Source organism: Orcinus orca, chromosome 11, assembly GCF_937001465.1.
Source record: "Orcinus orca chromosome 11, mOrcOrc1.1, whole genome shotgun sequence".
NCBI classification, from domain to species: domain Eukaryota; kingdom Metazoa; phylum Chordata; class Mammalia; order Artiodactyla; family Delphinidae; genus Orcinus; species Orcinus orca.
The window spans coordinates 26,675,172-26,702,328 of record NC_064569.1 but is presented as its reverse complement, the minus strand read 5'-3'; the positions used below and the strand labels follow the sequence as shown (position 1 = coordinate 26,702,328).

At 42.1% G+C, this 27,157-nt stretch overlaps 1 protein-coding gene across 5 annotated transcripts in view; it reads right to left on the bottom strand.

The window, feature by feature from the left end:
• The window catches only part of FGD4 (FYVE, RhoGEF and PH domain containing 4), a 206,718-nt gene extending 190,507 nt beyond the window's left edge, over positions 1-16,211 (bottom strand). For 4 of the 5 annotated variants that reach the window (XR_007470150.1, XR_007470151.1, XM_033430115.2 and 1 more), the window contains exon 1: positions 15,716-16,211. Coding sequence is in view for 2 of the 5 variants with exons in the window: in XM_033430115.2 (XP_033286006.2) it covers positions 15,716-15,992 (277 nt within the window). In the remaining 3 variants the exon portion in view is untranslated. The remainder of the gene's footprint in view (positions 1-15,715) is intronic. The other variant, XM_049694512.1, reaches the window with a different exon arrangement.
• Positions 16,212-27,157: the final 10,946 nt, after the last annotated feature.

The window sequence follows — 27,157 nt, the reverse complement described above, 5'->3', positions numbered from 1 at the left end:
TATTATAAATAGTGCTGCTACGAACATTGGGGTGTGTGTATCTTTTTGAATTAGAGTCTTTGTCTTTTCTGGATATATGCCCAGGAGTGTTGGATCATATGGTAACTCTGCTTTTAGAGAAACCTCCATATTCTTCTCCATAGTGGCTGCACCAATTTATATTCCCACCAACAATGTAGGAGGGTTCCTTCTCTCTACCCCCTTTCCCGCATAAAATATGCACTTTGAAATGTTGCACTCAACGTGGGATTTCATTCACTCACTCACTCAATTAGAATTTCACAAACACCTAACATGTACCAGAATTCTGCTAAGTGCTGGACAAACATCAGGGAACAAGAAAAGTATGGCGACTGCTCTCATGATGCTAATGGAAAGTTTCATCTTCATGTTAAAATTATTCAACAAATTACTAAAAGAGGTGATGAAAAAAGCTCCTCTGTATACACAGCTCAACTTGATGAACTGAAGGCCTCCTATGTCTACCTTATTCTCAGCTCGGTTTGATCCCACACTGACTTCACCTATTCCCGTTAAAACACCAGCCCATGGTGTCTCTGTTGCTGTGACTGCTGGTGCTTTGGTGCAAAGGGCCCAGACCTGGCACTTTACCTCTAAGATGTGTCAAATGCTCACCTTCACCCCAAACACAAACACCTGCCACCTCCTTCCCTGTCTCACAGACCAGCCGCTGAGAACAAGTCCTTAGGCCCAAGCTCGGCAGCATCCATATTGAGCTTCCTGACTGTACCCTGCCTTTGGAAAAGAGAATGCAACAGACAAAAACCCCTGCTCTCATGGGATTTAGTGTATATTGGGGTGGAGATGGAGGGACAGAAAATAAGATTTAAAAAAATTAAGAGTTAGTGGTAAGTGTTGTAGAGAAAAATAAAACAAGTAAAGGAGTACAGGAGCGGGGCTTCCAATTTTAAATAAGATGGCCAAGGAAAGGCTTCAGTGAAGTGTACTTAAGTAAAGATGTGAAGCAGATGAACTCAATACTTTTTAAACATTGCAAGTAAGGTTTCAACTGACTGAAATTTTGTATTAGTCAAGCCTTTCAGGTCTACAATAAAAAGTTGTGTCATTTAACACATGAGCAAAAGGAAAATATTAAAAGAAAAAATGTAATAAAGAGAAATTATTCTCTTTTAATCTATTCTGAGGGGGGCAGTTTCTGGATAAAGGAAAATAAGCAGACACAAACCATTCAACTTTTCCAAATGTCCATAACAAAGCCTATTTTCTCAATGAGCCAATATAGCATCTGCAGGAACTAATGGTAAGGAGCTAACTTTGAGACCCAAAATAAGGAGATTAAAAATCCCTTTTCTAGATGCAAAAGTATAAACTGTAGTGACCCAGGAATCTATGCCAGAAATGAACAATTAACAAAAGATATACAGGAATGACTATTCTGAAATAAGTACATTTACTGCAGCAGTGATAGATGGAATTGGCAGTACAATTTTTTTAAGTTTACAGAAATGAGCCACCATCAAGACCATGAGGGAAAGAAGCACCTCCACCATCCCTGCCAGCTGCTTCATCAGAGGCCTCCAGACATTGTATGATGACAGCTGCCCACTGAAGGTGGGGATTATGGGAATATCTTTTAATTTTCTATTTCTTTTTCTACCTCCCCAATGCCCACAATGTGGTTAAGCAAATCTCCCAGGTTAACAAAAACATACAAGTTGGTCATTCAGTTCCAAAACTCAGAAACGGGCATTAGTTCTCAATGAGAATGAGCTTATACTGGGCACCACACCGACTTCAGAACGGTGACTGCCATCATTGGCAGTTTCCTCCCTGCTTCCTCCTGAATCCTTCTCTTCCCTTCTTTTCACTGTTTTCATAACCAGTGGCATGAGTTTACCGCTTTCTGTAAAAGGACTATAAAGGGTTCTAATTAGCACCCTAGTCAGTTTCCTAGTTCTTCCATGGGGGACAGCCTGTCTGAGTGTAACTGCTCACATCCAAGTTTTTATTACACTAAGATGTTAAAAGAGTGAAAAAAGCTATGCATAATTCTCTTAATTAGAAAAATTAAAGTGGTTTGCCAACATATACCAATAGGATCATCGTATTGATATATTAATACTATATATACATATGTACCTGTATATATAATAGTATTAATATATTATGTTAATATACACATTCTATATTATTCTATGCATTGTTATATAGCTATCCATTTTCGTTTTTTTAATGGAATAAAAGAGGAGAAAGGCAGTTTTGCCTGTTTTTTCAGAACATCTCAAATTTAACAGGATTCTTGAAAATACTATTTACATAATTTCAAAGTTTAGTACATAACCATCACCCTGCTAATGAGATACGACAATAAAGCAGTAGAAGCCTGAATTAGGTGAGTATTCCCAAGAGGTCTGGTTGCGCAGCAAAGGCCAAAAAGCTACTTTTTGTTTCCATCTTCAGAAACTTTTTTAAGAATATTGGGCTTCCCTGGTGGCGCAGTGGTTGAGAGACCGCCTGCCGATGCAGAGGACACGGGTTCGTGCCCTGGTCCGGGAAGATCCCACATGCCGCGGAGCGGCTGGGCCCGTGGGCCATGGCCTCTGAGCCTGCGCGTCCGGAGCCTGTGCTCCGCAACAGGAGAGGCCACAACAGTGAGAGGCCCGTGTACCGCAAAAAAAAAAGAAAAAGAAAAAAGAATATGTTTCTCCTTTTCCTTGAAATGTCTCTTTTTCCTCTTCCTCACTAGCTGCAGTTGACCAGAGTTACTCTTTTTAATACTCTGGATAAACTAGACAAAAATATCAGAGACAGTATCTTCCCCTTTACTAAAGATCAATAATTACTATCCTTATATTCAGAGATGTTAAAAAAACTGGCAGTAAGGGACTTCCCTGGTAGCGCAGTGGTTAAGAATCCGCCTGCCAATGCAGGGAACATGAGTTCGAACCCTGGTCCAGGAAAATCCCACGTGCCGCGGAGCAACTAAGCCTGTGCGCCACAACTACTGAGCCTGCGCCCTAGAGCCCACGAGCCACAACTACTGAAGCCCGCTGCCTAGCTCTGCAATGAGAGAAGTCACCGCAATGAGAAGTCAGCGCACCACAACAAAGAGAAGCCAGCGCACCGCAACAAAGAGTAACGCATGCTTGCGGCAACTGGAGAAAGCCTGTGTGCAGAACAAAGACCCAATGCAGCCAAAAAAAAAAAAAAAACCTGGCAATAAGAAATTTATGGGAGGTAGGAAAGTACATGGGTTAAGACCCTGAGTTTAAAATCCTGGCTCCCCAGCCAGGTAAACTTGGACAAATTATTTAATCTGTCTGGACTTCTGGTTCCTCTTCTATATAATGTGGATCACAGATCTTACTAGTGATGATTGAGTTTATGCATGTAAAGCACTTAGGACGTCTGACCAAAAAAGTAATTGCTCAATAAATGATAGCTATTATTGTTTTGACTCTTATGATTGTTAATTATAATTAAGAGGCTGAAGGAGTAGTCACAGATATAGAAGATATAATCACACATAGTATGTTTGGGTTTAGAGAAGGGGGGTGGGGATGTTAGTCAATGTTTTCAGTTATATATTCCACAAATTCATAATCTTTGCTACTATTCAGAGGCAGTAAATATTTTACAGTTATGTTTTAAAATTTAGGCCAGTCTATATTTCAATGTCTCACAATTTTTTAACCAGCACCAACTGAAAAAAGCATCCCAATTTCAGAGATGTTAAAATGTTAAAAAGACTTGATAAAATATTTTAGATTTTATGAAATACATTAAGAGACAGAAAACAATACAGTGATGCTTCAGGTCTCAGATGTTCTTCAATCTCATCTTTTTGTATGAGAGCTGGAAATTAAAATCTTGCTTCTGATCATGCCTAGTTTCTACGTGTCAGATTGCTTTTTAAAGTATGCCCTTTAGAGATGGGCAGAAGAAAGGAGCACTATTAGAAGTTTTGACCTTAAAAGCCAAGTCCTAATAGTGAGAAATAACAGGCAAAGAAAAAAAAAGACTGTTCAAGGAGAGGACACCTGGAATGGTAAGTGATAGGTATAAGATAATGAAACTCCTGACAACATGACGAAGCATTCTGAGGCCTTTCAGTGGAGGAGCAACCCAGGGCCTACAAACTCCAGTATACTCTCGAATCAAGACATATAACAGCATCAGAAAGGATGCCAGGAATAATAAGAACTGTTACACTAAAAGGGATATCTAGTCCATGAAATCTCAAGGAGAACAAAGTATACTATTCCCACGCCTTTCCTCATAATACGCCCCTGCACAAAACTAGCACATATTGCTGATAGGAGAACATGAATGGTGCAGACACAGGACAGCTGAGACCACTGACAGAATAATTTAGTGTGCAAGCTGGGATTACTGGTCAGAAAAGGTTACATCTGACATTCTGTCTCCTCTATAGCCACGAAGGCATCTTGCCTCTCCCTGAATATCCTCATTAATAAGGAACTCACAACCACCAAAGGAAACCAATTCCATATTCTTTCAGCATTGTCAGAAAATTCTTATGTTGAAGCAAGATATGCCAAGCTAGTTTGGGGTTCTTCTGTTGACAATATTTACTGAGCCCTTGAGTGGACTCTGAGGGGCCCTTGAGGAGCAATGGCAATGGATGACTCAAGTTAGGGACTGGTGGGACAGGCACAGGAAAAACAAGGAGAAATTTAGTGAAGAAGTTGAGGTGGCTGGCAAGAGTGAATGCAGGAGGATTTTTTTCCAGGAGGGTAGAAGACAAATATCAGGAAAAGCTAAGAGAGAGCTGACCACAGGTCCTGACCAGCAGCTATGTGGACTGTGGAAGATCAACTGCCACTTGAGTCACCAGGGAACCAGCATTAAAGGTGAGAGCCAGGTTTCAGTCAGGAAAGAGAGGCAGGGTGTGGTTCTGTGATGCAATTAAGGCTCTAAGGAAGTCTGACATAAAAGTGGGGCTCAAGACAGCACAGGAGGAAATACTGAGGAGAGAGGCCAGCAGTAAAAGGCAATTCTGGCAGGAACTAAGGGGAGGAAAACACTAGGCAGGAAGTAGATAAAAGGGGGTGGGAAAAGATGTGCCTAAAAGAGCTTGTACCTTGGGCAGTAACTTGTACTCAGTAGGTTCAAGTGTAAACAACCAATCACAATCCAGAGAGACAGCGCTAGATCAGAGATACACATAAGATGCAGAAAGAAACCGGAACTGTGAGAGTAGTATTTGTGTTAATCCTAACAAAAACACCGAAAAAGTTATTATTTGAACATTTCCCAAGCACTGTTCTAAGCCCTTTAAAAACAATAACATTCTTATTCTTCCGACAACTCCACAATGTAGGTAATATATCATGTTATCATTTTATAGATGAGGAAACTGAGTCAAAGAGTTCCAAGTCACCCAGTTAATTACTAGAGAAGAATTCAAACCCAGCCAGTCCAACTCCAGAGCCCACACTCTAAACCACTAGCGTGTATTCTTCTCACCTTGATTTCTAGGCCCCAACACAACTGCCTGGTCCATAGTAAACACTGAAACACTTGTTGAAGGACTGAAAGATCCAGCTTTAGTGGGGTCTTAGGAAGGAAAATTTATAATGAAGGATATAAGGGTCTGAAAAGAGAACACAGAGATACTGATGGAATTAATTGGCTAATGGCTCTGAATGGAACCTGTGGGTAGATTTGTTTTTCCAGCCTGCCATGGATTTTCAGCTTGTGTCAGCAGGAAGGTGCTCCAATCAGATGCATGAACCAGCACACGGGCTCATGGGTAACTCCAAAGGCACGAGTCAGATGTGCAGTCTTTCTCAAAGTGAAGACGCAGCACAGTTAAAAACGTGCCTTCCGGGCTTCCCTGGTGGCACAGTGGTTGAGAGTCCACCCGCCGATGCAGGGGACACGGGTTCGTGCCCCGGTCCGGGAAGATCCCACATGCCGCGGAGCAGCTGGGCCCGTGAGCCACGGCCGCTGAGCCTGCGCGTCTGGAGCCTGTGCTCCGCAACGGGAGAGGCCACAACAGTGAGAGGCCCGCGTACCGCAAAAAAAAAAAAAAAAAAAAGTGCCTTCCTCTGAAATATGATCACTCTGATCACTGTTCTTACACCCAATGTGACCTTATACCCTGGTGTTTATTATACATCATATCCCCCTTCTAGGATGGAAATTTGTTCCATTCATCTTTGGATTCCCAACATCACTTATCAATATTGGTTCATCATCAATATGACACCGTTAAGGTAAGGTAGCATGTTTTAGGAAAAGAAATGTTACATGTTAGTCAATTTTCTGCAGAGGAAATAAAGATGACTTTGTTTAAAAGTTGTATTTTTCTACAAGTGGTTTTTAGTAATTAATTTTAACTGAATTCGTCTATAATTTGATAACTTCCCATACATTATACTACACTGCACTTGAAACTATAAGCGTATTCTTCAGCTGGGGTATCTTATAATTTATTTGGCTCTACATACTGACTTTTCACCTCCTAAATATACTCACTAGCATATATTTTAAAAATACAAATAACATATGGTAAAGTCATGGCACTTTTAAAGGCTACTTATTAACATGTGTCCTAACACAAAATTCTGCCAGAGGCCCCAGTGAACAACCCAGCCTTGCAGAGCAGACTAGATACCTGTCTGCAGCAAGGCTTCACTGCAGCTCAGTGCAGTCCCCAGAACGGAAGCAGCTCCCTGGTTTCTGCAGATGCAGCAGTTGGTGAAGTTGACAGTTTAATTCCAGTGAGTGGGTATGTGTATGAGAGGGGCACAGAGGTTGGGTTTGTATTCACTCTTCCTGCATAAGTGAGGCAATAATACAAAACAGATTATGGGCTCTAAGAGTACTTACTGGTGCTAATGTCCACCCACTATTAACTGCATTCCAAGGACAGATGACTAATTCTGGACAATGCTCTACAAACAATGCCAAATTTATTCCTGAAAACACACACACACACACACACCCCTCCTAAAGCATGACTAATGCATGATTATTCTAGGTTTAATATTGAATAGTTCAAATAAGATTAAATGTTTGTATGAATTTTGAAAGGTCCATTTCTATACTGAAGGGTTACTGGTAAAGGTTTAACCAAAGTCACTAAAGTGGATATAGAGTACTCCATTATAAACATCAATAACAGGCAGTTAGGAGCCATAGAAAGCTTTGACCATGGGAAGGAGATGAACAATACCCAGATTTAAGAAAATTAATTGGGGGAGGGGGGCGATGTAATGTGGATAGCTGGTGGGAGAAGTGCCCTGAAATAAGACAAAGGCCACCATCATGAAATGAAGAAGAATCAATAACTGGGTGGCTGACTCGGTAGCAAGTAGATAAGAGGGAAGAGCAGATTTAAAATAAACTTTGAAGTCTAACAAAAGCAAGGTTAATAATTCCTCCAAGAAAGTCAGGAGGATGGGCTAGATTGCAGCAGAAAAAGGAGCTGCAATTTGGTACCCTTAGGACATTTACATTTATTCAGCAGTAAAGAGAAAGAGAAAGAAGCCCAGAGGGTGGATGACACCACCAAGTAAGAGGTGGCAGGAAATAATGGGAATGCCGGAGGAGAGAAAGGAGAAAAATGACCTAGTCAAAGGAATAAACTTGGAGATCCAGTTGAAGTATGAAAATCAGGACCAAGAAAAGAGCTTTAAAAAGAAGCAAGTACCGGGAATTCCCTGGCGGTCCAGTGGTTAGGACTCTGCCCTTTCACTGCCAACATCGCGGGTTCGACCCCTGGTTGGGGAACTAAGATCCCACAAGTCACGTGGCATGGCCAAAAAAAGAAAAAAGAAGGAAATACCACCCAGAAATTATGAATAAGGACCGCAGAATTCCCTGGCGGTCCAGTGGTTAGGACTCGGCGCTTTCACTGGTCAGGGAAGCCTCGCCGCACAGCCAAAAACCAAAAAAACAATAAGGACTACAAACAGGCTACTGGATGATACGTAGGAATTCACTGCTGACTTAGAACACTGATCAAGTTTAGAACAGAAGCCAGCCTAGACCAAGAAAAGGAAGTAGGGAGAAGGATGGGATGAGGGGATGAAGAAGCGGAGGCAGCAATGGAAGTATATGTAGCAGTTTAAGGAAGAAAGCTCCAGAGAATATCAAAGTTTAAAGTCTTGCAAGACCTCCTTTGGAGAGAAGTGGAGGTGTAGGACAAGGAGCCTGTGAAATGAGGAGTGGATTCATCCTCCAGATTAGGAAAGAAAGAGAGGGCAGCAATAAAGGACACTAAGAAACCAAGACTGAAATGAAAGGTCACTTGTGTTCATGTCAGATACTCCAGTCGTATATAAATTGTCTATCAGCATAAATTAAAGTCTACTTCAACTTAACGGGTTAAGTCGAGAAAAAAGAACCAAGCAAAATAGTATACCAAATGTAAAAAATACAATTAGAAACCAACCGGAAATGGGCAAAAAGTTTGCCAAAAATACAGAGGGCCAATATGATGTGTTAGTTGAGGGACAATCTATATCATTCTTTGCCTTGCACCTAAAAAATATTGGTTGTCTGGGCTCAGGACCAAAGGTGGGGTTTACCCTAGCTTGGAAATGCACAGTAGTTGATGAAGTTGGTTGCACATCAGAATCATCTGGGGCTCTTGTCAAAAATACAGCTAACCCTACCCCCTGGAGATTCTGACTCATTCTATCTAAGGTACTGCTGGTTTTTAATTAGCACTCCAAGTAATTTTGATGCAGTTGGTAGGATGGCATTTGGAAACCAAGCTGATTATCAGAATTATCTGATATACTTTTAAAAAATACAGATTCATGAGCTTGTGTCTAAACCTACTGAATCTCACACACAATACTCACATCCATAAAATTAAATGCATTATGTTTAAATCCTTTTTCAATCAACTTTCCAGCAAATGCATGTAGAAAAGAATTTTCAGGCAAACCTTGGAGATATTGCGGTTCAGTTCCAGGTCACTGCACTAAAGTGAATATTGTAATAAAGCAAGTCACAATTTTTTGGTTTTCCAGTACATAAAAACTATGCCTACAGTACACTACAGTCTATTAAGTGTGCAACAGTATTACATTTCCAAACACTGTACATACCTTACTTTAAAAATACGTTATTGGACTTCCCTGGTGGTGCAGTGGTTAAGAATCCGCCTGCCAATGCAGGGGACACGGGTTCGAGCCCTGGTCCGGGAAGATCCCACATGCTGCGGAGCAACTAAGCCCATGCGCCACAACTACTGAGACTGCACTCTAGAGCTCGTGAGCCACAACTGCTGAAGCCCACTCGCCCGAGCCCACGTGCCCCAACTATTGAGCCCACGCACCACAACTACTGAAGTCCGTGTGCTCTAGGGCCCACGTGATGCAACTACTGACCCGCATGCTGCAACTACTGAAGCCCATGCACCTAGAGCCTGCGCTCCACAAGGAGAAGCCACCACAATGAGAAGCCTGCGCACCGCGGCAAAGAGCAGCCCCCGCTCACTGCAACTAGAGAAAGCCAGCAAGGAGCAACAAAGACCCAACGCAGCCAAAAAATAAATAAAAAATTTAAAAATACTTTATTTCTAAAAAATGCTAACCATCATCTGAGCCTTCAGCAAGTCGTAATCATTTTGCAAGGTGGAGGGTCTTGCCTCGATGCTGATGGCTTCTGACTCATCAGGGTGAGGCTGGAGTGCCTGTGACAATTTCTTAAAGATAAGACAATGAAGTTTGCTGACTTCAATTGACTCTTCCTTTCATAAACGATTTCTCCGTAGCATGCAATGCTGTTTGATAGCATTTTACCCACAGTGGAACTTCTTTCAAAATTGGAGTCAATCTCAAACCCTACCACTGCTTTATCAACTCAGTCTATGTATTGATCATATTCTAACTCTTTGTTGTCATTTCAACAACCTTCACAGCATCTTCACTGGGAGTAGAGTCCATCTCAAGAAACCAGTTTCTTTAGTCATCCATAAGAAGTGATTCTTCATCCATTCAAGTTTTACTATGAGACTGCAGCAACTCAGTCACATCTCCAGGCTCAATTTCCACTCTAATTCTCTTGTTACTTCCACTGAAGACTTGAACCCCTCAAAGTCATCCATGAGCGCTGGAATCAAGTTCTCCCAAATTGCTGTGAATGTTGGTATTCTGACCTCTTCTCATGAATCACAAATGTTCTTAATGGCATCTAAAATGGTGAATCCTTTTCAGAAGATTTTCAATTGACTTTACCCAGATCCATCAGAGGAATCACTATCTATGATAGCCTTATAAAATGCATTTCTTAAATAATAAGACTTGAAAGTTGACATGACTCCTTGGGGAATTCCCTGGTGGTCCAGTGGTTAGGACTCTGCACTTTCACTGATGAGGGTGCAGGTTCAATCCCTGGTCGGGGAACTAAGATCCCACAAGCCACACTGCACAGCCAATTAATTAAATTAAATTAATTAATTTAAAAAGAAGAAGAAATGACTCCTTGATCCATGGGCTGCAGAATGGATGTTGTGGCAGCAGGCATGAAAACATGAATCTGGTTGTACATCTCCATCAGAGCTCTTGCGTGACCAGGTGCATTGTCAATGAGTAGTGATATTTTGAAAGGAATATTTTTTTTGGAGCAGTAGGGCTTAAAATATTCAGTAAACCATGTTGTAAACAAACGTACTGTCACCAGGCTCTGTTGTTCCATTTATAGAGCACAGACAGAGTAGATTTAGCATAATTCTAAAGGGCCTTAGGATTTACAGCATGGTAAATGAGCACTGGCTTCAACTTCAAATCACCAGCTGAATTAATCCCTAACAAGAGGGTTACCCTGACTACACCAAGATTGAATCCACATGCCCTTTAAGTACAGAGGTAATGGCCTTGGGCCAACCCCTAATTCCTACCCCAATAAGTCCAGGTCCTCTTCTCTGTCACCAGTTAGATCCATGACCCTGAGTTTTTCTCAGTAGAGGAAAGGAATGCAAGCAAATAGGTGATTGTGGATTAAAAGTCTCTCAATGTTCCTAGGTTCACAAGTTTACATGGCTATTCATTGAAAGATGACTGACTACTCTTTAAACTGCTCTTGGCCTTCCAAGAAATAAGAAAACTTCCTGGTTCCTGATTCTCTGAAGGACTTTCCTATTTCAAAGTCCATCTTAAGCAGCTTCTAAGAATCACTGATGAAATTAACATCACCATTTTATTATAAATCTTTAGATAAATTGTGTTTAGATCACTGTTTCAAATATAATATGCATTCATTAATGTTACAAACAATATTAGCCCTAACGTATATGAAACACATATATGTTATATGGAGGCTTTGCCTCCAAAGCCCTGGGAAACCTTAAGAACTAGTATTATAAGCATGTGAGTACTGAAGCCAGAGAGACCTGGTTCAAATCCTATCTCCGAAGCTTAGGCTGGTTGTAGAGCACTGCAGCTTGGTTTTTCTTTTTCTCTAAAATGATAATACCATCTATCTTGCAGCGTTGTCATAAGAATAAGTACTATACATATAGTCCTGGTTCAGAATCAGCATTCAATAAACAGTAATTACTCTTATTGGTATAACCCAAATCTTCATCCCTCCTCCTCCAACAAAGGTAAAATTAGTTCTCAAAAAGTGCTCAGGGGGCTTCCCTGGTGGCGCAGTGGTTGGGGGTCCGCCTGCCGATGCAGGGGACACAGGTTCGTGCCCCGAACCAGGAAGATCCCACATGCCACGGAGTGGCTGGGCCCGTGAGCCATGGCCGTTGGGCCTGCGTGTCCAGAGCCTGTGCTGGGGGGAGGCCACAACAGTGAGAGGCCTGCGTACCACAAAAAAAAAAAAAAAAAAGTGCTCAGGATATTGGAGTATGTGTTGAAAATCGAGTATTCTAACCATGGTGAGAATTGGAAAAAGGAATTCTACTTATAGAAAGTCTGCACAAATAGTGTAAAAAGTCCTTCACCACGAAGCACCCAGATGCTGAATAAATTACAACAGATATACTTTTAAATGTACTGTTGAAATCATAAGAAAATAAAGGAGATTCCCAAGGACAAGAGAAAAAAAGAAAAAGAACAATAAACCTAAACTCTAGTGGGGGAACCTAGAGCCCAGGAACTGCAGCTCTTGCAGTGGAAGGGGAGACATGGGCCTTGAGCTTGTGAAATGGGAAAGGACTGAACCTGGGACCCATACTGAAGAGGCTACACCTTGGATAAAAGGATGGTGTAGGAAAAATCTGCCTTCCATCCAAGCCAACTGATAAGAAAGTCTGCAGACCTACACTAATCCAAAGTGGAAAAATTAATGACAACAATGCTGATCTCCCCTTAGCAAACCTGAACTAAATTTACACCTTCTTCAAGTCAAAGAAATGCTTGGCTAATCAAAGTGGTCATGGGTTGGAAGTAGAAACAAACATATTTTATAAAGAAAGGCATCTTCAATAAAGATCCTTCAGGATTCCCATAAAACGAAGGAATAACTGAGGAAATAAGATATCTTCAGTGATATTCAATAGACAAACTCTCCCCCAGCCAAGGGTTTCAGATATTCAGACTACAGAAAAGAAAAAAGGGAAAGGCACAGAAAAAAGCTGGACCCCCCAAAAAAAAAAAAAAAACCACACACACATACACAAAGTAACAAAATTTTCATCCTGTGTGTGTATAAAATATCCCTTTAAATGTATGTTCTTACCATAACGGAATTATATGCTTTATGTGATGTGTGGTAAGAGCACTGCCTTTAATGCCAGGCACACTTGAATTTGAATCTAGCTAAACAAGTACCAGTTTACGATTCCAAGCAAGTTAGTAAAACTTTCTGTGCCTCAATTTCTTTAGCTGGAAAATGGGTATAATACTACCTACCTATTAAAATTGCTGTGAAATAAATTCATACACAAACATATTCAGGTGTGTATGTATCACAAAGCACAGTTCTTAGATATAGAAAATGCACTCAATAAACAGTAGCTATTATGAACACCATAGGGGAAGGATTTTCATTCATCCAACAAGTATTTACAGTGTCTCTTATGTGCCAGTCCTAGTGCCAGACATTTTGGGAAACAGAAACGGATAATGACTCCTTGTTATGATTCTAACCTGCATACTTGTTTTGTGCCAGACATTTATCTATATAATCTTACTTTATTCTCCCCACAATCTTATAAAGTACTGTTATCTCCATTGTCCAGATGAAGAAATTGAGAAATTAAGAGACTTGATTCAATTCATAAAAATGGTAGTATAAGGACTTGAACTTGGGCACTATATGACCCCAAAGCCTATGTCTTAATTTAATTACCTCACCTAGACGAGGACATTGCCATTCAGATATATATGGAGGATGTGGCTGGTAGACTTTTTTCTTTGTCTTTCCCTTTCTTTTCTTTTTTTTTTTCTTTTTTTTTTTTTTTTTTGAGAAAAAGCAAAGAACTCTAAAAATAATGGATTTCACAGTCATGGAATATAACACAACACCACTAAACTGAATTCTTAGTTTTTGTTCCTTCTTCAAGAGGGAAGGTAACACTTCGATTATGAGTAACATCCACTATACATGTAATGGGTCTAAATGTTGTAGTTTCCATATATAAATACTTTTCTAGGTACTACAGAGTAAATTGGCACTTCTTGGGAATTTAAACCTGGTTTACTTTTTGATGAGGGGAGGATCCTACTTATATAATGATAAACAGTTGGATGAAACTTAATAGGCAGGCAGATTAGATTCAAAGAAGGAAGCAATTTCTAAAATGTTTTTACCTCACCAAATTGAATGGGGTGTGGTCACTCAATAGTGTCAGACTACTTTTCAAAACATTAGGTCACTCTCCAACAGATACTATAGATTACATCATGGTAAAGAGGAATAATCATACCTAGGAAGATTGAGTAATTAATTTTCAACCCTGAAAATAATGGCAACAAGAACTTTTGAGTTCTTTTAAACAATACTGAGACACCCTAACAGATTAGAAAAGTAATTGCTAGGTCCTCCATCTTGTCAAAAAAAAAAAAAAAGAAAGTGTTCTGGATTTTCTCTGTAGAAAAAAGAGAATAGAAAAGAAAAAAGGACTCTTCCATAAGCACAGCTGCCTTGTAGAAATGATTTATACTGCTCGCTCCTACTTCTAGGCGGCAATTCATCTTTTGCTCACCTACTCAAAGAGTTTGAAACTAAGCACGAGATTTTCAGTAAAATAATGACGTAAAGAAATTGGATCCATTACCCTCCAACTGAAAACTGCTGATGATTAAGAAATCGAGTAGGGTTTCCCTGGTGGCGCAGTGGTTGAGAGTCCGCCTGCCGATGCAGGGGACATTGGTTCGTGCCGCGGTCCGGGAAGGTCCCACATGCCGCGGAGCGGCTGGGCCCGTGGGCCATGGCCGCTGAGCCTGCGCATCCGGAGCCAGTGCTCCGCAACGGGAGAGGCCACAACAGTGAGAGGACCGCGTACCACAAAAAAATAAAAAAGAAAGAAATCGAGTAGCTCAAACAATTAAAAAATTCATAAATAAGTAACTTCAAAACAAAGTAACGAATTTTCACTTAAAAGGAAGAAAACACCCCTCTACTCATTTTAGAGTGAATCTGGGAAGAGATTTTAGAGATTATTTCACCAGAGTCTTCATTTCGAAGATGAGGAAATTGAGACCTAAAGCATTGTGATTCGATTACTTGTTTATATATTTTCTCACATCACTATTTCTGCCCTTACCTAATGTGGCTATAAATTTGTAATTCATCACCCACCATGCTTTTCTGTCCTATGAGTAAATACTACAGCTTCAGGACGGAACAGAAAAAATTTTAAAGCTCCAAGACTTCACAGTTAAACCATCATAACAGCTTTGCTTAATAAGAATAAAATGAGTGTAAGTGAATAAAAGCATTTGTATTTCTGCTACTCAAATAAGGTTTCTACCTCATAACTCGTCTATACACAAGCCACCTCTGCTTATGGCACAATAGGAGCTCAAAAGCCGTGGGTGGGGGTTAAAGAAAAGTTTTGCAATTCAAGAAAAAAAATCCCTAATGTGTTCTACGTAGCTTCAAGCTCGCCTAGGGAGAACAGAATGCCTTTAAAGAGCGAAGAAGTTGTGGGCTGCAACAGATCATTTTGAGGATTTCTTCCAAGATTAAGAGTCGATGGAGAATTCAGAATTCATAATACCGCATTACTGATATCTTAATTTATCAATACAAAACCACAATAAAAACTGAATTTCTTGAGAGTAGGAACATGTTTCCTTCTGAGAGACCTACAGCTTTTCATACTCAAGCGTCTTTTTCAAAAGGGAAAACCGGAGCACTCAGGATTGCTGGTCCGAGGTCACTCAACAGGTAGGCGGCCGGACCAGGACGAACATCGGCCTCCCGCATTTATTGTACTAGTCCTTCACAAGGTCTGCCGAAAGCAACTTAGCGAAAAACCTTAAACTTCAGTATCTAGAAAACAGGCTATTAATTCCTAATCAAACTTAAAAAAAAGAGTTATCCTTTACTTCCGGAATCCCCTGGTAAGTGACCTCCAGGACTGATAGTTCAGCCTCAGGCGCGCTCCCGCCAAGGACCTTTGGGGGAAGGGACAAAATAGGTAAAGTGGGTGGGCGGCCCGGCGCAGCCCTCTTGGGAAGGTTTCCGAACTGGCTCACACCGCTGCGGTGGACGGGGCGCACCTGCAGGGCGCTCAGCTGTCCATTAACTGCGACAACACCCCCGCCCACCCCTTACCTCCCGAGGCGCTTACCTGGGGCGTCTGCGGGGGCCTGGCCCCTGAACGTGGCCGTCTCGGCCCATTCCAGGTGCGACGAGGGCCGACTCCACGGCCGGGGGGTCCCAGGCGGCAGGTAGGAGGGGTTGGACTTCCGCCGGATCGCCACCCGTCTGAAGTTGTAGTCGCCCTCGCCGCTCATTTTGCTGCGTTCGCTCGCGGCTCGGCACCCTCGCCTGCCCTCGTCCGGCCGCAAGCGCGCGCTCGGCGGGTTCCTGAGGGGCGACCGGACCCCCGGGGGCGTCGTTTGCATGCCCAGGCTCGGCGCGACTCGACAGAGACAACTTCGGGGCTGCTCAGCGCCGGCGGCCTTCTGCTCCGGCGTCTCCTCTGCAAGTGCTTCCTCGTCCCTTCCTCCCGGGACTCCCAGGGCCGCGCCGTGAGTTTGGCTCCGACTCCCTGTGCGGCAGCCGCCACGCCCGGTCTCTGCGGCTCGCGCTCTCACCTGATGCCGCCACTGCAGCGGCTGACTTGGGCTGCCACCACCCCCTCCTCTCTGGACCAATCGCCAGCCAGCGCCCGAGAGCGCCGAGAGTTCGGCCTGTGGTCGCCGCTGCCGCTACAGCAGCCGCCGCCTCCTGGTCCCGCTGGGGCAGCAGCCTAGCACGCTCGCGCGGTGCCGCCGGGAGCGTGCGCGCGGGGCCGCCGGGAGCGTTCCGGGCAGCTCCTCCCTCCCCTCTCCCCTCCTCCTCTCCTCTCCTGCCTCTTCCCTCTCTCCTCCCCCGCCTCTTCCCTCTCTTCTCCTCCATCCCCAGCGAGCCCCGGCTCGCCCTCGGGTCTCGACCGGAGCCACGAGGGCGAGGGCGCTCACCTGCGGACGCATACCTGGGGTGCTCCGAAGGTCAGCCGCGCTCACCTGTGGGCCACGCCCTGGACTCGGGGAGAAAGAAGAGATTATTACAGCTACTCCGGACTCTGTACAGGGCCTGCCATTCTCGCAGAGCCACACGGCAAGGGTCACACGTATGTCTCAAGCTGCTTCTGAGCCCTTGATAATGATCTTACCAGTGAAGTATTTCAGATAAAGAAACCGAGGTGCGGAACCTACACAGAGTCACACAGTACTGCAGAGCTAGAATGCTTACCCGAGACTCTGCCCCAAAGTCTGTCCTTATCTCACTGAACTAAAAAATCTTGTCAGGAGCTTCGAGCCAGAGAAAGATGAAGAGGTGCGTGGAAGTAAAAGAGAAGGTGGAGCTGACCGTCCACAGGTTTCCTGCAGAGCATCACCACTAACACTTTAGGGACTTCATTAGTAATGCACTTTAGAGTCCTTTAATTTGTCAAGTCATTTTTTTTTAACTTCAGCTAAATACTAAGTTGAAAAAATTTTACACTGGTTTGCTCACCTGCTTTTTAAAACTCATTACTCTAATAATGAAGAGGCTGTGTTCCAAAACCACAGAGGTAGGAGGGGAAAGAGCAGCGTTCCGAGTATACCAGCTGAAGCAGAAAGAATTCCCCAGTCATCACTCCCACCTTAGAAGCCACCCCACATTTTTTCAGATGGACTTTCATCCAGGTAACTTCTTCTCCAGCTCCCTGAAGTGTATCCCATAACCCAGTCCTCAAGAAACCTTTCAGAAGGCAGTTCAACTGTCTCAGTCTCCTTGGCTGTTACTCCAATAAATGTACGCCTTAGGAGAAGGAACTACCCCCATAATTTCAAATGCATCCATTCAGACCTTGTTAAAAGGAGCTTTTGCTCCCTTTGAATTTCTTATCCCTGTATCACTATATTGTACCTAATTATTGTTTCTCTGTAATTGTGGTGTTATCTACTATGCTATATAGTATCAGAAATAATTTAAACAAGTTGTTTCAAATATAAATTAATAATGAAAGGGGTTTTACCTCCGTATGCATAAGATAACTATAATTTAAGTGCAGTTTTTTGACATAATTTATTTGGTTCAATAAAAAGGTGGTGTTGCAATCAAAAACACCATACTAGCAACCTAACTCAGACCTATTTTTTAATTAATTAATTAATTAATTTTTTACATCTTTATTGGAGTAGAATTGCTTTACAATGGTGTGTTAGTTTCTGCTTTATAACAAAGTGAATCAGTTATCCATATACATATGTTCCCATATCTCTTCCCGTTTGCGTCTCCCTCCCTCCCACCCTCCCTATCCCACCCCTCCAGGTGGTCACAAAGCAACGAGCTGATCTCCCTGTGCTATGCAGCTATCTATTTTACGTTTGGTAGTGTATATATGTCCATGCCACTCTCTCTCTTTGTCACAACTTACCCTTCCCCCTCCCCATATCCTCAAGTCCATTCTCTAGTAGGTCTGTGTCTTTATTCCTGTCTTACACCTAGGTTCTTCATGACATTTTGTTTTTTTTCTTAAATTCCATATATATGTGTTAGCATACGGTATTTGTCTTTCTCTTTCTGACTTACTTCACTCTGTATGACAGACTCTAGGTCCATCCATCTCATTACAAATTTCGTTACTTTTTATGGCTGAGTAATATTCCATTTGTATATATGTGCCACATCTTCTTTATCCATTCATCCGATGATGGACACTTAGGTTGTTTCCATCTCCTGGCTATTGTAAATAGAGCTGCAATGAACATTTTGGTACATGACTCTTTTTGAATTATGGTTTTCTCAGGGTATATGCCCAGTAGTGAGATTGCTGGGTCATATGGTAGTTCTATTTGTAGTTTTTTAAGGAACCTCCGTACTGTTCTTCATAGTGGCTGTACCAATTCACATTCCCACCAGCAGTGCAAGAGTGTTCCCTTTTCTCCACATCCTCTCCAGCATTTATTGTTTGTAGATTTTTTGATGATGGCCTTTCTGACTGGTGTGAGATGATATCTCATTGTAGTTTTGATTTGCATTTCTCTAATAATTAATGATGTTGAGCATTCTTTCATGTGTTTGTTGGCAGTCTGTATATCTTCTTTGGAGAAATGTCTGTTTAGGTCTTCTACCCATTTTTGGATTGGGTTGTTTGTTTTTTTGTTATTGAGCTGCATGAGCTGCTTGTAAATTTTGGAGATTAATCCTTTGTCAGTTGCTTCATTTGCAAATATTTTCTCCCATTCTGAGGGTTGTCTTTTGGTCTTCTTTATGGTTTCCTTTGCTCTGCAAAAGCTTTGCAGTTTCATTAGGTCCCATTTGTTTGTTTTTATTTCCATTTCTCTAGGAGGTGGGTCAAAAAGGCTCTTGCTGTGATTTATGTCATAGAGTGTTCTGCCTATGTTTTCCTCTAAGAGTTTGATAGTTTCTGGCCTTACATTTAGGTCTTTAATCCATTTTGATCTTCTTTTTGTGTATGGTGTTAGGGAGTGAGCTAATCTCATACTTTTACATGTACCTGTCCAGTTTTCCCAGCACCACTTTTTTTTTTTTTTTGGCGGTACACGGGCTTCTCACTGTTGTGGCCTCTCCCGTTGCAGAGCACAGGCTCCGGACACGCAGGCTCAGCGGCCATGGCTCACAGCCCCAGCCGCTCCGCAGCATGTGGGATCTCCCCAGACCGGGGCACGAACCCGTGTCCCCTGCATCGGCAGGTGGACTCTCAACCACTGCACCACCAGGGAAGACCCCCAGCACCACTTATTGAAGAGGCTGTCCTTTCTCCACTGTACATTTCTGCCTCCTTTATCAAAGATAAGGTGACCATATGTGTGTGGGTTTATCTCTGGGCTTTCTATCCTGTTCCATTAATCTATATTTCTGTTTTTGTGCCAGTACCATACTGTCTTCATTACTGTACCTTTTTAGTATAGTCAGAAGTCAGGGAGCCTGATTCCTCCAGCTCTGTTTTTCGTTCTCAAGATTGCTTTGGCTATTTGGGGTCTTTTGTGTTTCCATACAAATTGTGAAATTTTTTGTTCTAGTTCTGTGAAAAATGCCAGTGATAGTTTGATAGGGATTGCATTCAATCTGTAGATTGCTGTGGGTAGTAGAGTCATTTTCACAATGTTGATTCTTCCAATACAAAAACATGGTATATCTCTCCATATATTTGTATCATCTTTAATTTCTTTCATGAGTGTCTTATAATTTTCTGCATACAAGTCTTTCGTCTCCTTAGGTAGGTTTATTCCTAGATATTTTATTCTTTTTGTTGCAGTGGTTAATGGGAGTGTTTTCTTGATTTCATTTTCAGATTTTTCATCATTAGTGTATAGGAATGCAAGAGATTTCTGTGCATTAATTTTGTATCCTGCTACTTTACCAAATTCGTTGATTAGTTCTAGTAGTTTTCTGGTAGCATCTTTAGGATTCTCTATATATAGTATCATGTCATCTGCAAACAGTGACAGCTTTACTTCTTCTTTTCCGATTTGGATTCCTTTTATTTCTTTTTCCTCTCTGATTGCTGTGGCTAAAACTTCCAAAACTCTGTTGAATAAGAGTGGTGAGAGTGGACACCCTTGTCTTGTTCCTGATCTTAGGGAAAATGCTTTCAGTTTTTCACCATGGAGGACGATGTTGGCTGTGGGTCTGTCATATATGGCCTTTATTCTGTTGAGGAAATTTCCCTGTATGCCTACTTTCTGGAGGGTTTTTTATCATAAATGCACGTTGAATTTTGTCGAAAGCTTTCTCTGCATCTTTTCAGATGACCATATGGTTTTTCTCCTTCAATTTGTTAATATGGTGTATCACATTGATTTATTTGCGTATATTGAAGAATCCTTGCATTCCTGGAATAAACCCCACTTGATCATGGTGTATGATCCTCTTAATGTGCTGTTGGATTCTGTTTGCTAGTATTTTGTTGAGGATTTTTGCATCTATGTTCATCAGTGATATTGGCCTGTAGTTTTCTCTCTTTGTGACATCTTTGTCTGGTTTTGGTATCAGGGTGATGGTGGCCTCGTAGAATGAGTTTGGGAGTGTTCCTCCCTCTGCTATATTTTGGAAGAGTTTAAGAAGGATAGGTGTTAGCTCTTCTCTAAATATTTGATAGAATTTGCCTGTGAAGCCATCTGGTCCTGGGCTTTTGTTTGTTGGAAGATTTTTAATCACAGTTTCAACTTCAGTGCTTGTGATTGGTCTGTTCATATTTTCTGTTTCTTCCTGATTCAGCCTTGGCAGGTTGTGCATTTCTAAGAATTTGTCCATTTCTTCCAGGTTGTCCATTTTATTGGCATAGAGTTGCTTGTAGTAATCTATCATGATCTTTTGTATTTCTGCAGTGTCAGTTGTTACTTCTCCTTTTTCATTTCTAATTCTGTTGATTTGAGTCTTCTGCCTTTTTTTCTTGATGAGTCCGGCTAATGGTTTATCAATTTTGTTTATCTTCTCAAAGAACCAGCTTTTAGTTTTGTTGATCTTTGCCATCATTTCCTTCATTTCTTTTTCATTTATTTCTGATCTGATCTTTATGATTTCTTTCCTTCTGCTAACTTTGGGGTTTTTTTGTTCTTCTTTCTCTAATTGCTTTAGGTGCAAGGTTAGGTTGTTTATTCGAGATGTTTCCTGTTTCTTAAGATAGGATTGTATTGCTATAAACTTCCCTCTTAGAACTGCTTTTGCTGCATCCCATAGGTTTTGGATCATCGTGTCTCCATTGTCATTTGTTTCTAGGTATTTTTTGATTTCCTCTTTGATTTCTGCAGTGATCACTTCGTTATTAAGTAGTGTATTGTTTAGCCTCCATGTGTTTGTATTTTTTACAGATCTTTTTCTGTAATTGATATCTAGTCTCATAGTGTTGTGGTCCAAAAAGATACTTGGTACAATTTCAATTTTCTTAAATTTACCAAGGCTTGATTTGTGACCCAAGATATGATCTATCCTGGAGAATGTTCCATGAGCACTTGAGAAAAATGTGTATTCTGTTGTTTTTGGATGGAATGTCCTATAAATATCAATTAAGTCCATCTTGTTTAATGTATCATTTAAAGCTTGTGTTTCCTTATTTATTTTCATATTGGATGATCTGTCCATTGGTGAAAGTGGGGTGTTAAAGTCCCCTACTATGAATGTGTTACTGTCGATTTCCCCTGTTAGTATTTGCCTTATGTATTGAGGTGCTCCTATGTTGGGTGCATAAATATTTACAATTGTTATATCTTCTTCTTGGATCAATCCCTTGACCATTATGTAGTGTCCTTCTTTGTCTCTTCTAATAGTCTTTATTTTAAAGTCTATTTTGTCTGATATGAGAATTACTACTCCAGGTTTCTTTTGATTTCCATTTGCATGAAATATCTTTTTCCATCCCCCCACTTTCAGTCTGTATGTGTCTCTAGGTCTGAAGTGGGTCTCTTGTAGACAGCATATATATGGTTCTTGTTTTTGTATCCATTCAACCAGTCTGTGTCTTTTGGTGGGAGCATTTAATCCATTTACATTTAAGGTAATTATCAATATGTATGTTCCTATTCCCATTTTCTTAATTGTGTTTTGGGTTTGTTATTGTAGGTCTTTTCCTTCTCTTGCGTTTCTTGCCTAGAGAAGGTCCTTTAGCATTTGTTGTAAAGCTGGTTTGGTGGTGCTGAACTCTCTCAGCTTTTGCTTGTCTGTAAAGGTTTTAATTTCTCCATGAAATGTGAATGAGATCCTTACTGGGTTGAGTAATCTTGGTTGTAGGTTTTTCTCCTTCATAACTTTAAATATGTCCTGCCAGTCCCTTCGGGCTTGCAGAGTTTGTGCTGAAAGATCAGCTGTTAATCTTATGGGGATTCCCTTGTGTGTTATTTGTGGGTTTTCCCTTGCTGCCTTTAATTTGTTTTCTTTGTATTTAATTTTTGACAGTTTGATTAATATGTGTCTTGGCGTGTTTTTCCTTGGATTTGTCCTGTATGGGACTCTCTGTGCTTCCTGGACTTGATTAACTATTTCCTTTCCCATATTAGGGAAGTTTTCAACTATAATCTCTCTTTTTTTTTTTTTTTTTGCGGTACACGGGCCTCTCACTGCTGTGGCCTCTCCCGTTGCGGAGCACAGGCTCCAGACGCGCAGGCTCAGTGGCCATGGCTCATGGGCCCAGCTGCTCCGCAGCATGTGGTATCTTCCCGGACCAGGGCACGAACCCATGACCCCTACATCAGCAGGCGGAAACTATAATCTCTTCAGATATTTTCTCAGTCCCTTTCTTTTTCTCTTCTTCTTCTGGAACCCCTATAATTCGAATGTTGGTGTGTTTAGTGTTGTCCCAGAGGTCTCTGAGACTGTCCTCAGTTCTTTTCATTCTTTCTTCTTAATTCTGCTCTGCAGTAGTTATTTCCACTATTTTATCTTCCAGGTCACTTATCCGTTCTTCTGTTTCAGTTATTCTGCTATTGATCCCATCTAGAGTATTTTTAATTTCATTTATTGTGTTGTTCATCATTGCTTGTTTCATCTTTAGTTCTTCTAGGTCCTCATTAAATGTTTCTTGCATTTTCTCTATTCTATTTCCAAGATTTTAGATCATCTTTCCTATCATTATTCTGAATTCTTTTTCAGGTAGACTGCCTATTTCCTCTTCATTTGTTAGGTCTGGTGGGTTTTTATCTTGCTCCTTCATCTGCTGTGTGTTTTTCTGTCTTCTCATTTTGGTTATCTTACTGTGTTTGGGGTCTCCTTTTTGCAGGCTGCAGGTTCGTAGTTCCCATTGTTTTTGGTGTCTTTCGCCAGTGGCTAAGTTTGGTTCAGTGGGTTGTGTAGGCTTCCTGGTGGAGGGGACTAGTGCCTGTGTTCTGGTGGATGAGGCTGGATCTTGTCTTTCTGGTGGGCAGGTCCACGTCTGGTGGTGTGTTTTGGAGTGTCTGTGGACTTACTATGATTTTAGGCAGCCTCTGTGCTAACGGGTGGGGTTGTGTTCCTGTCTTGCTAGTTGTTTGGCATAGGGTGTCCAGCACTGTAGTTTGCTGGTCATTGAGTGAAGCTGGCTGTTGGTGTTGAGATGGAGATCTCTGAGAGATTTTCGCTCTTTGATTTTTCACGGAGCTGGGAGGTCTCTTGTGGACCAGTGTCCTGAAGTTGGCTCTCCCACCTCAGAGGCACAGCACTGACTCCTGGCTGGAGCACCAAGAGCCTTTCATCCACACGGCTCAGAATAAAAGGGAGAAAAAGTAGAAAGAAAGAAAGAAAGAGGATAAAAGAAAATAAAGTAAGGTAAAAAAAGTAAATTTATTAAAGTAAAATCATAATTATTAAGAAAAAAAATTTTTAGAAACTAAAACAAACAAAAAAACGGATGGATAGAACCCTAGGACAAATGGTGAAAGCAAAGCTATACAGACAAAATCTCACACAGATGCATACATATACACACTCACAAAAAGAGGAAAAGGGGAAAAAATAATCTTGCTCTCAAAGTCCACCTCCTCAATTTGGGATGATTCGTTGTCTCTTCAGGTATTCCACAGATGCAGGGTACATCAAGTTGATTGTGGAGATTTAATCCGCTGCTCCTGAGGCTGCTGGGAGAGATTTCCCTTTCTCTTCTTTGCTCGCACAGCTCCCGGGGTTCAGCTTTGGACTTGGCCCCACCTCTGCATGTAGGTCGCCGGAGGGCGTCTGTTCGTCGCTCAGACAGGACGGGGTTAAAGGAGCCGCTGATTCAGGGGCTCTGGCTCACTCAGGCCGGGGGGAGGGAGGGGTACGGAGTGCGGGGCGAGCCTGCAGCGGCAGAGGCCAGCATCACGTTGCACCAGCCTGAGGCGCACCGTGCATTCTCCCGGGGAAGTTGTCCCTGGATCCCGGGACTCTTGCAGTGGTGGGCTGCACAGGCTCCCCGGAAAGGAGGTGTGGAGAGTGCCCTGTGCTCGCACACAGGCTTCTTGGTGGTGGCAGCAGCAGCCTTAGCATCTCATGCCTGTCTCTGGGGTCCGCACTGTTAGCTGCGGCTCATGCCCGTCTCTGGAGCTCCTTTAAGCAGCGCTCTTAATACCCTCTCCTTGCGCACCAGGAAACAAAGAGGGAAGAAAAAGTCTCGTGCCTCTTCAGCAGCTCCAGACTTTTCCCCGGATTCCCTCCCAGCTAGCCGTGGCGCACTAACCCCTTCAGGCTGTGTTCACGCCACCAACCCCAGTCCTCTCCCTGCGCTCTGACCGAAGCCCGAGCCTCAGCTCCCAGCCCCGCCCGCCCCGGTGGGTGAGCAGACAAGCCTCTCGGAGTGGTGAGTGCCGGTCGGCCCTGACACTCTGTGCGGGAATCTCTCCGCTTTGCCCTCCGCACCCCTGTTGCTGTGCTCTCCTCTGCGGCTTCGAAGCTCTCCCCCCCTCTGCCACCCGCAGTCTCCGCCAGCAAAGGGGCTTCCTAGTGTGTGGAAACCTTTCCTCCCTCACAGCTCCCTCCCACTGGTGCAGGTCCAGTCCGTATTCTTTTGTCTCTGTTTATTCTTTTTTCTTTTGCCCTACCCAGGTACGTGGGGTGTTTCTTGCCTTTTGGGAGGTCTGAGGTCTTCCGCCAGCGTTCAGTAGGTGTTCTGTAGGAGTTGTTCCACGTGTAGATGTATTTTTGATGTATCTGTGGGGAGGAAGGTGATCTCCGCGTCTTACTCTTCCACCATCTTCCCCCTCTCCCCCGAGAGCTATCTATTTTTAAGTAAGAAGATGATGGCAATCTTCTCTTTTAGAGAACTGGTTACTCAATGAATCTTAAAGGTACTCCCCTACTGCCCCCTCTCCCACTACCTCAGTAGATACTTAATCTTTCTGTAGAGAACTGCAGTAAACATACTTGTATGGGGCAAAAAGGTATCTTACCCCAAGTATTTGCAGCAGCAGTTTAATGCTTCCTCATTTGGATATTTTGACTTGTTTACAGTATATGTATTTCTATTTCTTTCATGGCTCAAGTTGTTCACATTACCTAATATAAGGTTAGTTCACATCAGTGGATGTCTGTATTTTCAGACATCATCTGACATTTCCTCTCTCAATGTTATGATGCTTAATATTTTCTGATAGAAACCATTTCTCAGGGACTTTGCATTTGATGACTATGTTTTTGCAACACTAAATGAATGGATCAACAGAACTTTATTTGATCTCAATTTACCATAGGTTAGAGCAGAACAAATTTTATGTGTATCATCTTATACATATAGTCCTTATATAATATTTTATTTGCTTATATAGCTAATAGAAAGTTTGGTAGTAACTCACTTAACACATATTGAATGAGAACTGTGCTGGGTCCTGAAATACAGAGATGCATGCAATATACAGGTGCTTATACTCCATGTCTCTGTGACTGAAACAATGCTGAATGCTGACTAAATCAGGTATCATTTTCCTTGGGCACACAAGGAGACATTTAAACCTTCCCTTGCAGTTAGGTGAAGCCATGTAACTGGATTCTTCAAAATTTTGTGGGCAGAAGTAATAATGTGTCACCTCCAGGCCTGGCCATAAAACTCTGCTCCTGTTCTCCAACTACCAGTTAGAATGCCGAGGGGCCAGTGGAAGGACCTGAGCCCTAGACCATGTGGAGCCACTGTATGGAGAGGAGCTGACAGTCCAGAATCACCCCTTTCCTATGAATTAACATGCAAGATCAGACTAGCAAAATGCATAGCAAGGCTATGAACTAATTCATATTCCTTAAATTTTGTTTTTATATTTTCCAGTGTAGAAAAAATTATATACATTGATGTGTCTTTTTATTCTAATTAAAATGTTTTAAACAAACATTCAATTTAATTTTAACAACATAACCAGTCTCAGATTGATCTAGTCCCTAATAAATAAGATAAAACCAAAAAAGAATACTCAGGTGAAAAATTATGAATCAATAAACTGCTTCAACTGCTGACAGAACATCACTTCCAAAACTAGAGTTTAAGAGAAATCAAGGGGCTTCCCTGGTGGTGCAGTGGTTAAGAATCCGCCTGCCAATGCAGGGGACACGGGTTCAAACCCTGGTCCGGGAAGATCCCACATGCTGTGGAGCAACTAAGCCCATGCGCCACAACTACTGAGCCTGCGCGCTAGAGCCTGCGAGCCACAACTACTGAGCCCACGTGCCACAACTACTGAAGCCCGAGTGCCTAGAGCTCGTGCACCGCAACAAGAGAAACCACTGCATTGAGAAGCCCATGCACCGCAATGAAGAGTAGCCCCCACTCACCACAACTAGAGAAAGCCCGCGCGCAACATCACAGACCCAATGCGGCCAAAAATAAACAAATGAAAAAAAATATATATATATATATAAAAGAGAAATCAACACTTTGCAGCAGATTCACTCATTTTAATCTCACTAGAGAAAGAAAAAATTTCTCGTGCTTTAAAATAGTGTTATTTCCTCAGTAAATGAATTATAAATTTATTAATTACTTTGATGCTGTCACTGGGTAGGAATTTATAGATCATTAAAGTAGTAAAGTCCACTAAAAGGCATGAATTACGCTGACTTCATGTAGTAGCATTAGGGGCTGACAAACTTTTGACTTAAAGTAGAACGCACAACATGAGTGTTAAGAGTTTTAAGTTTTATTCAGGGT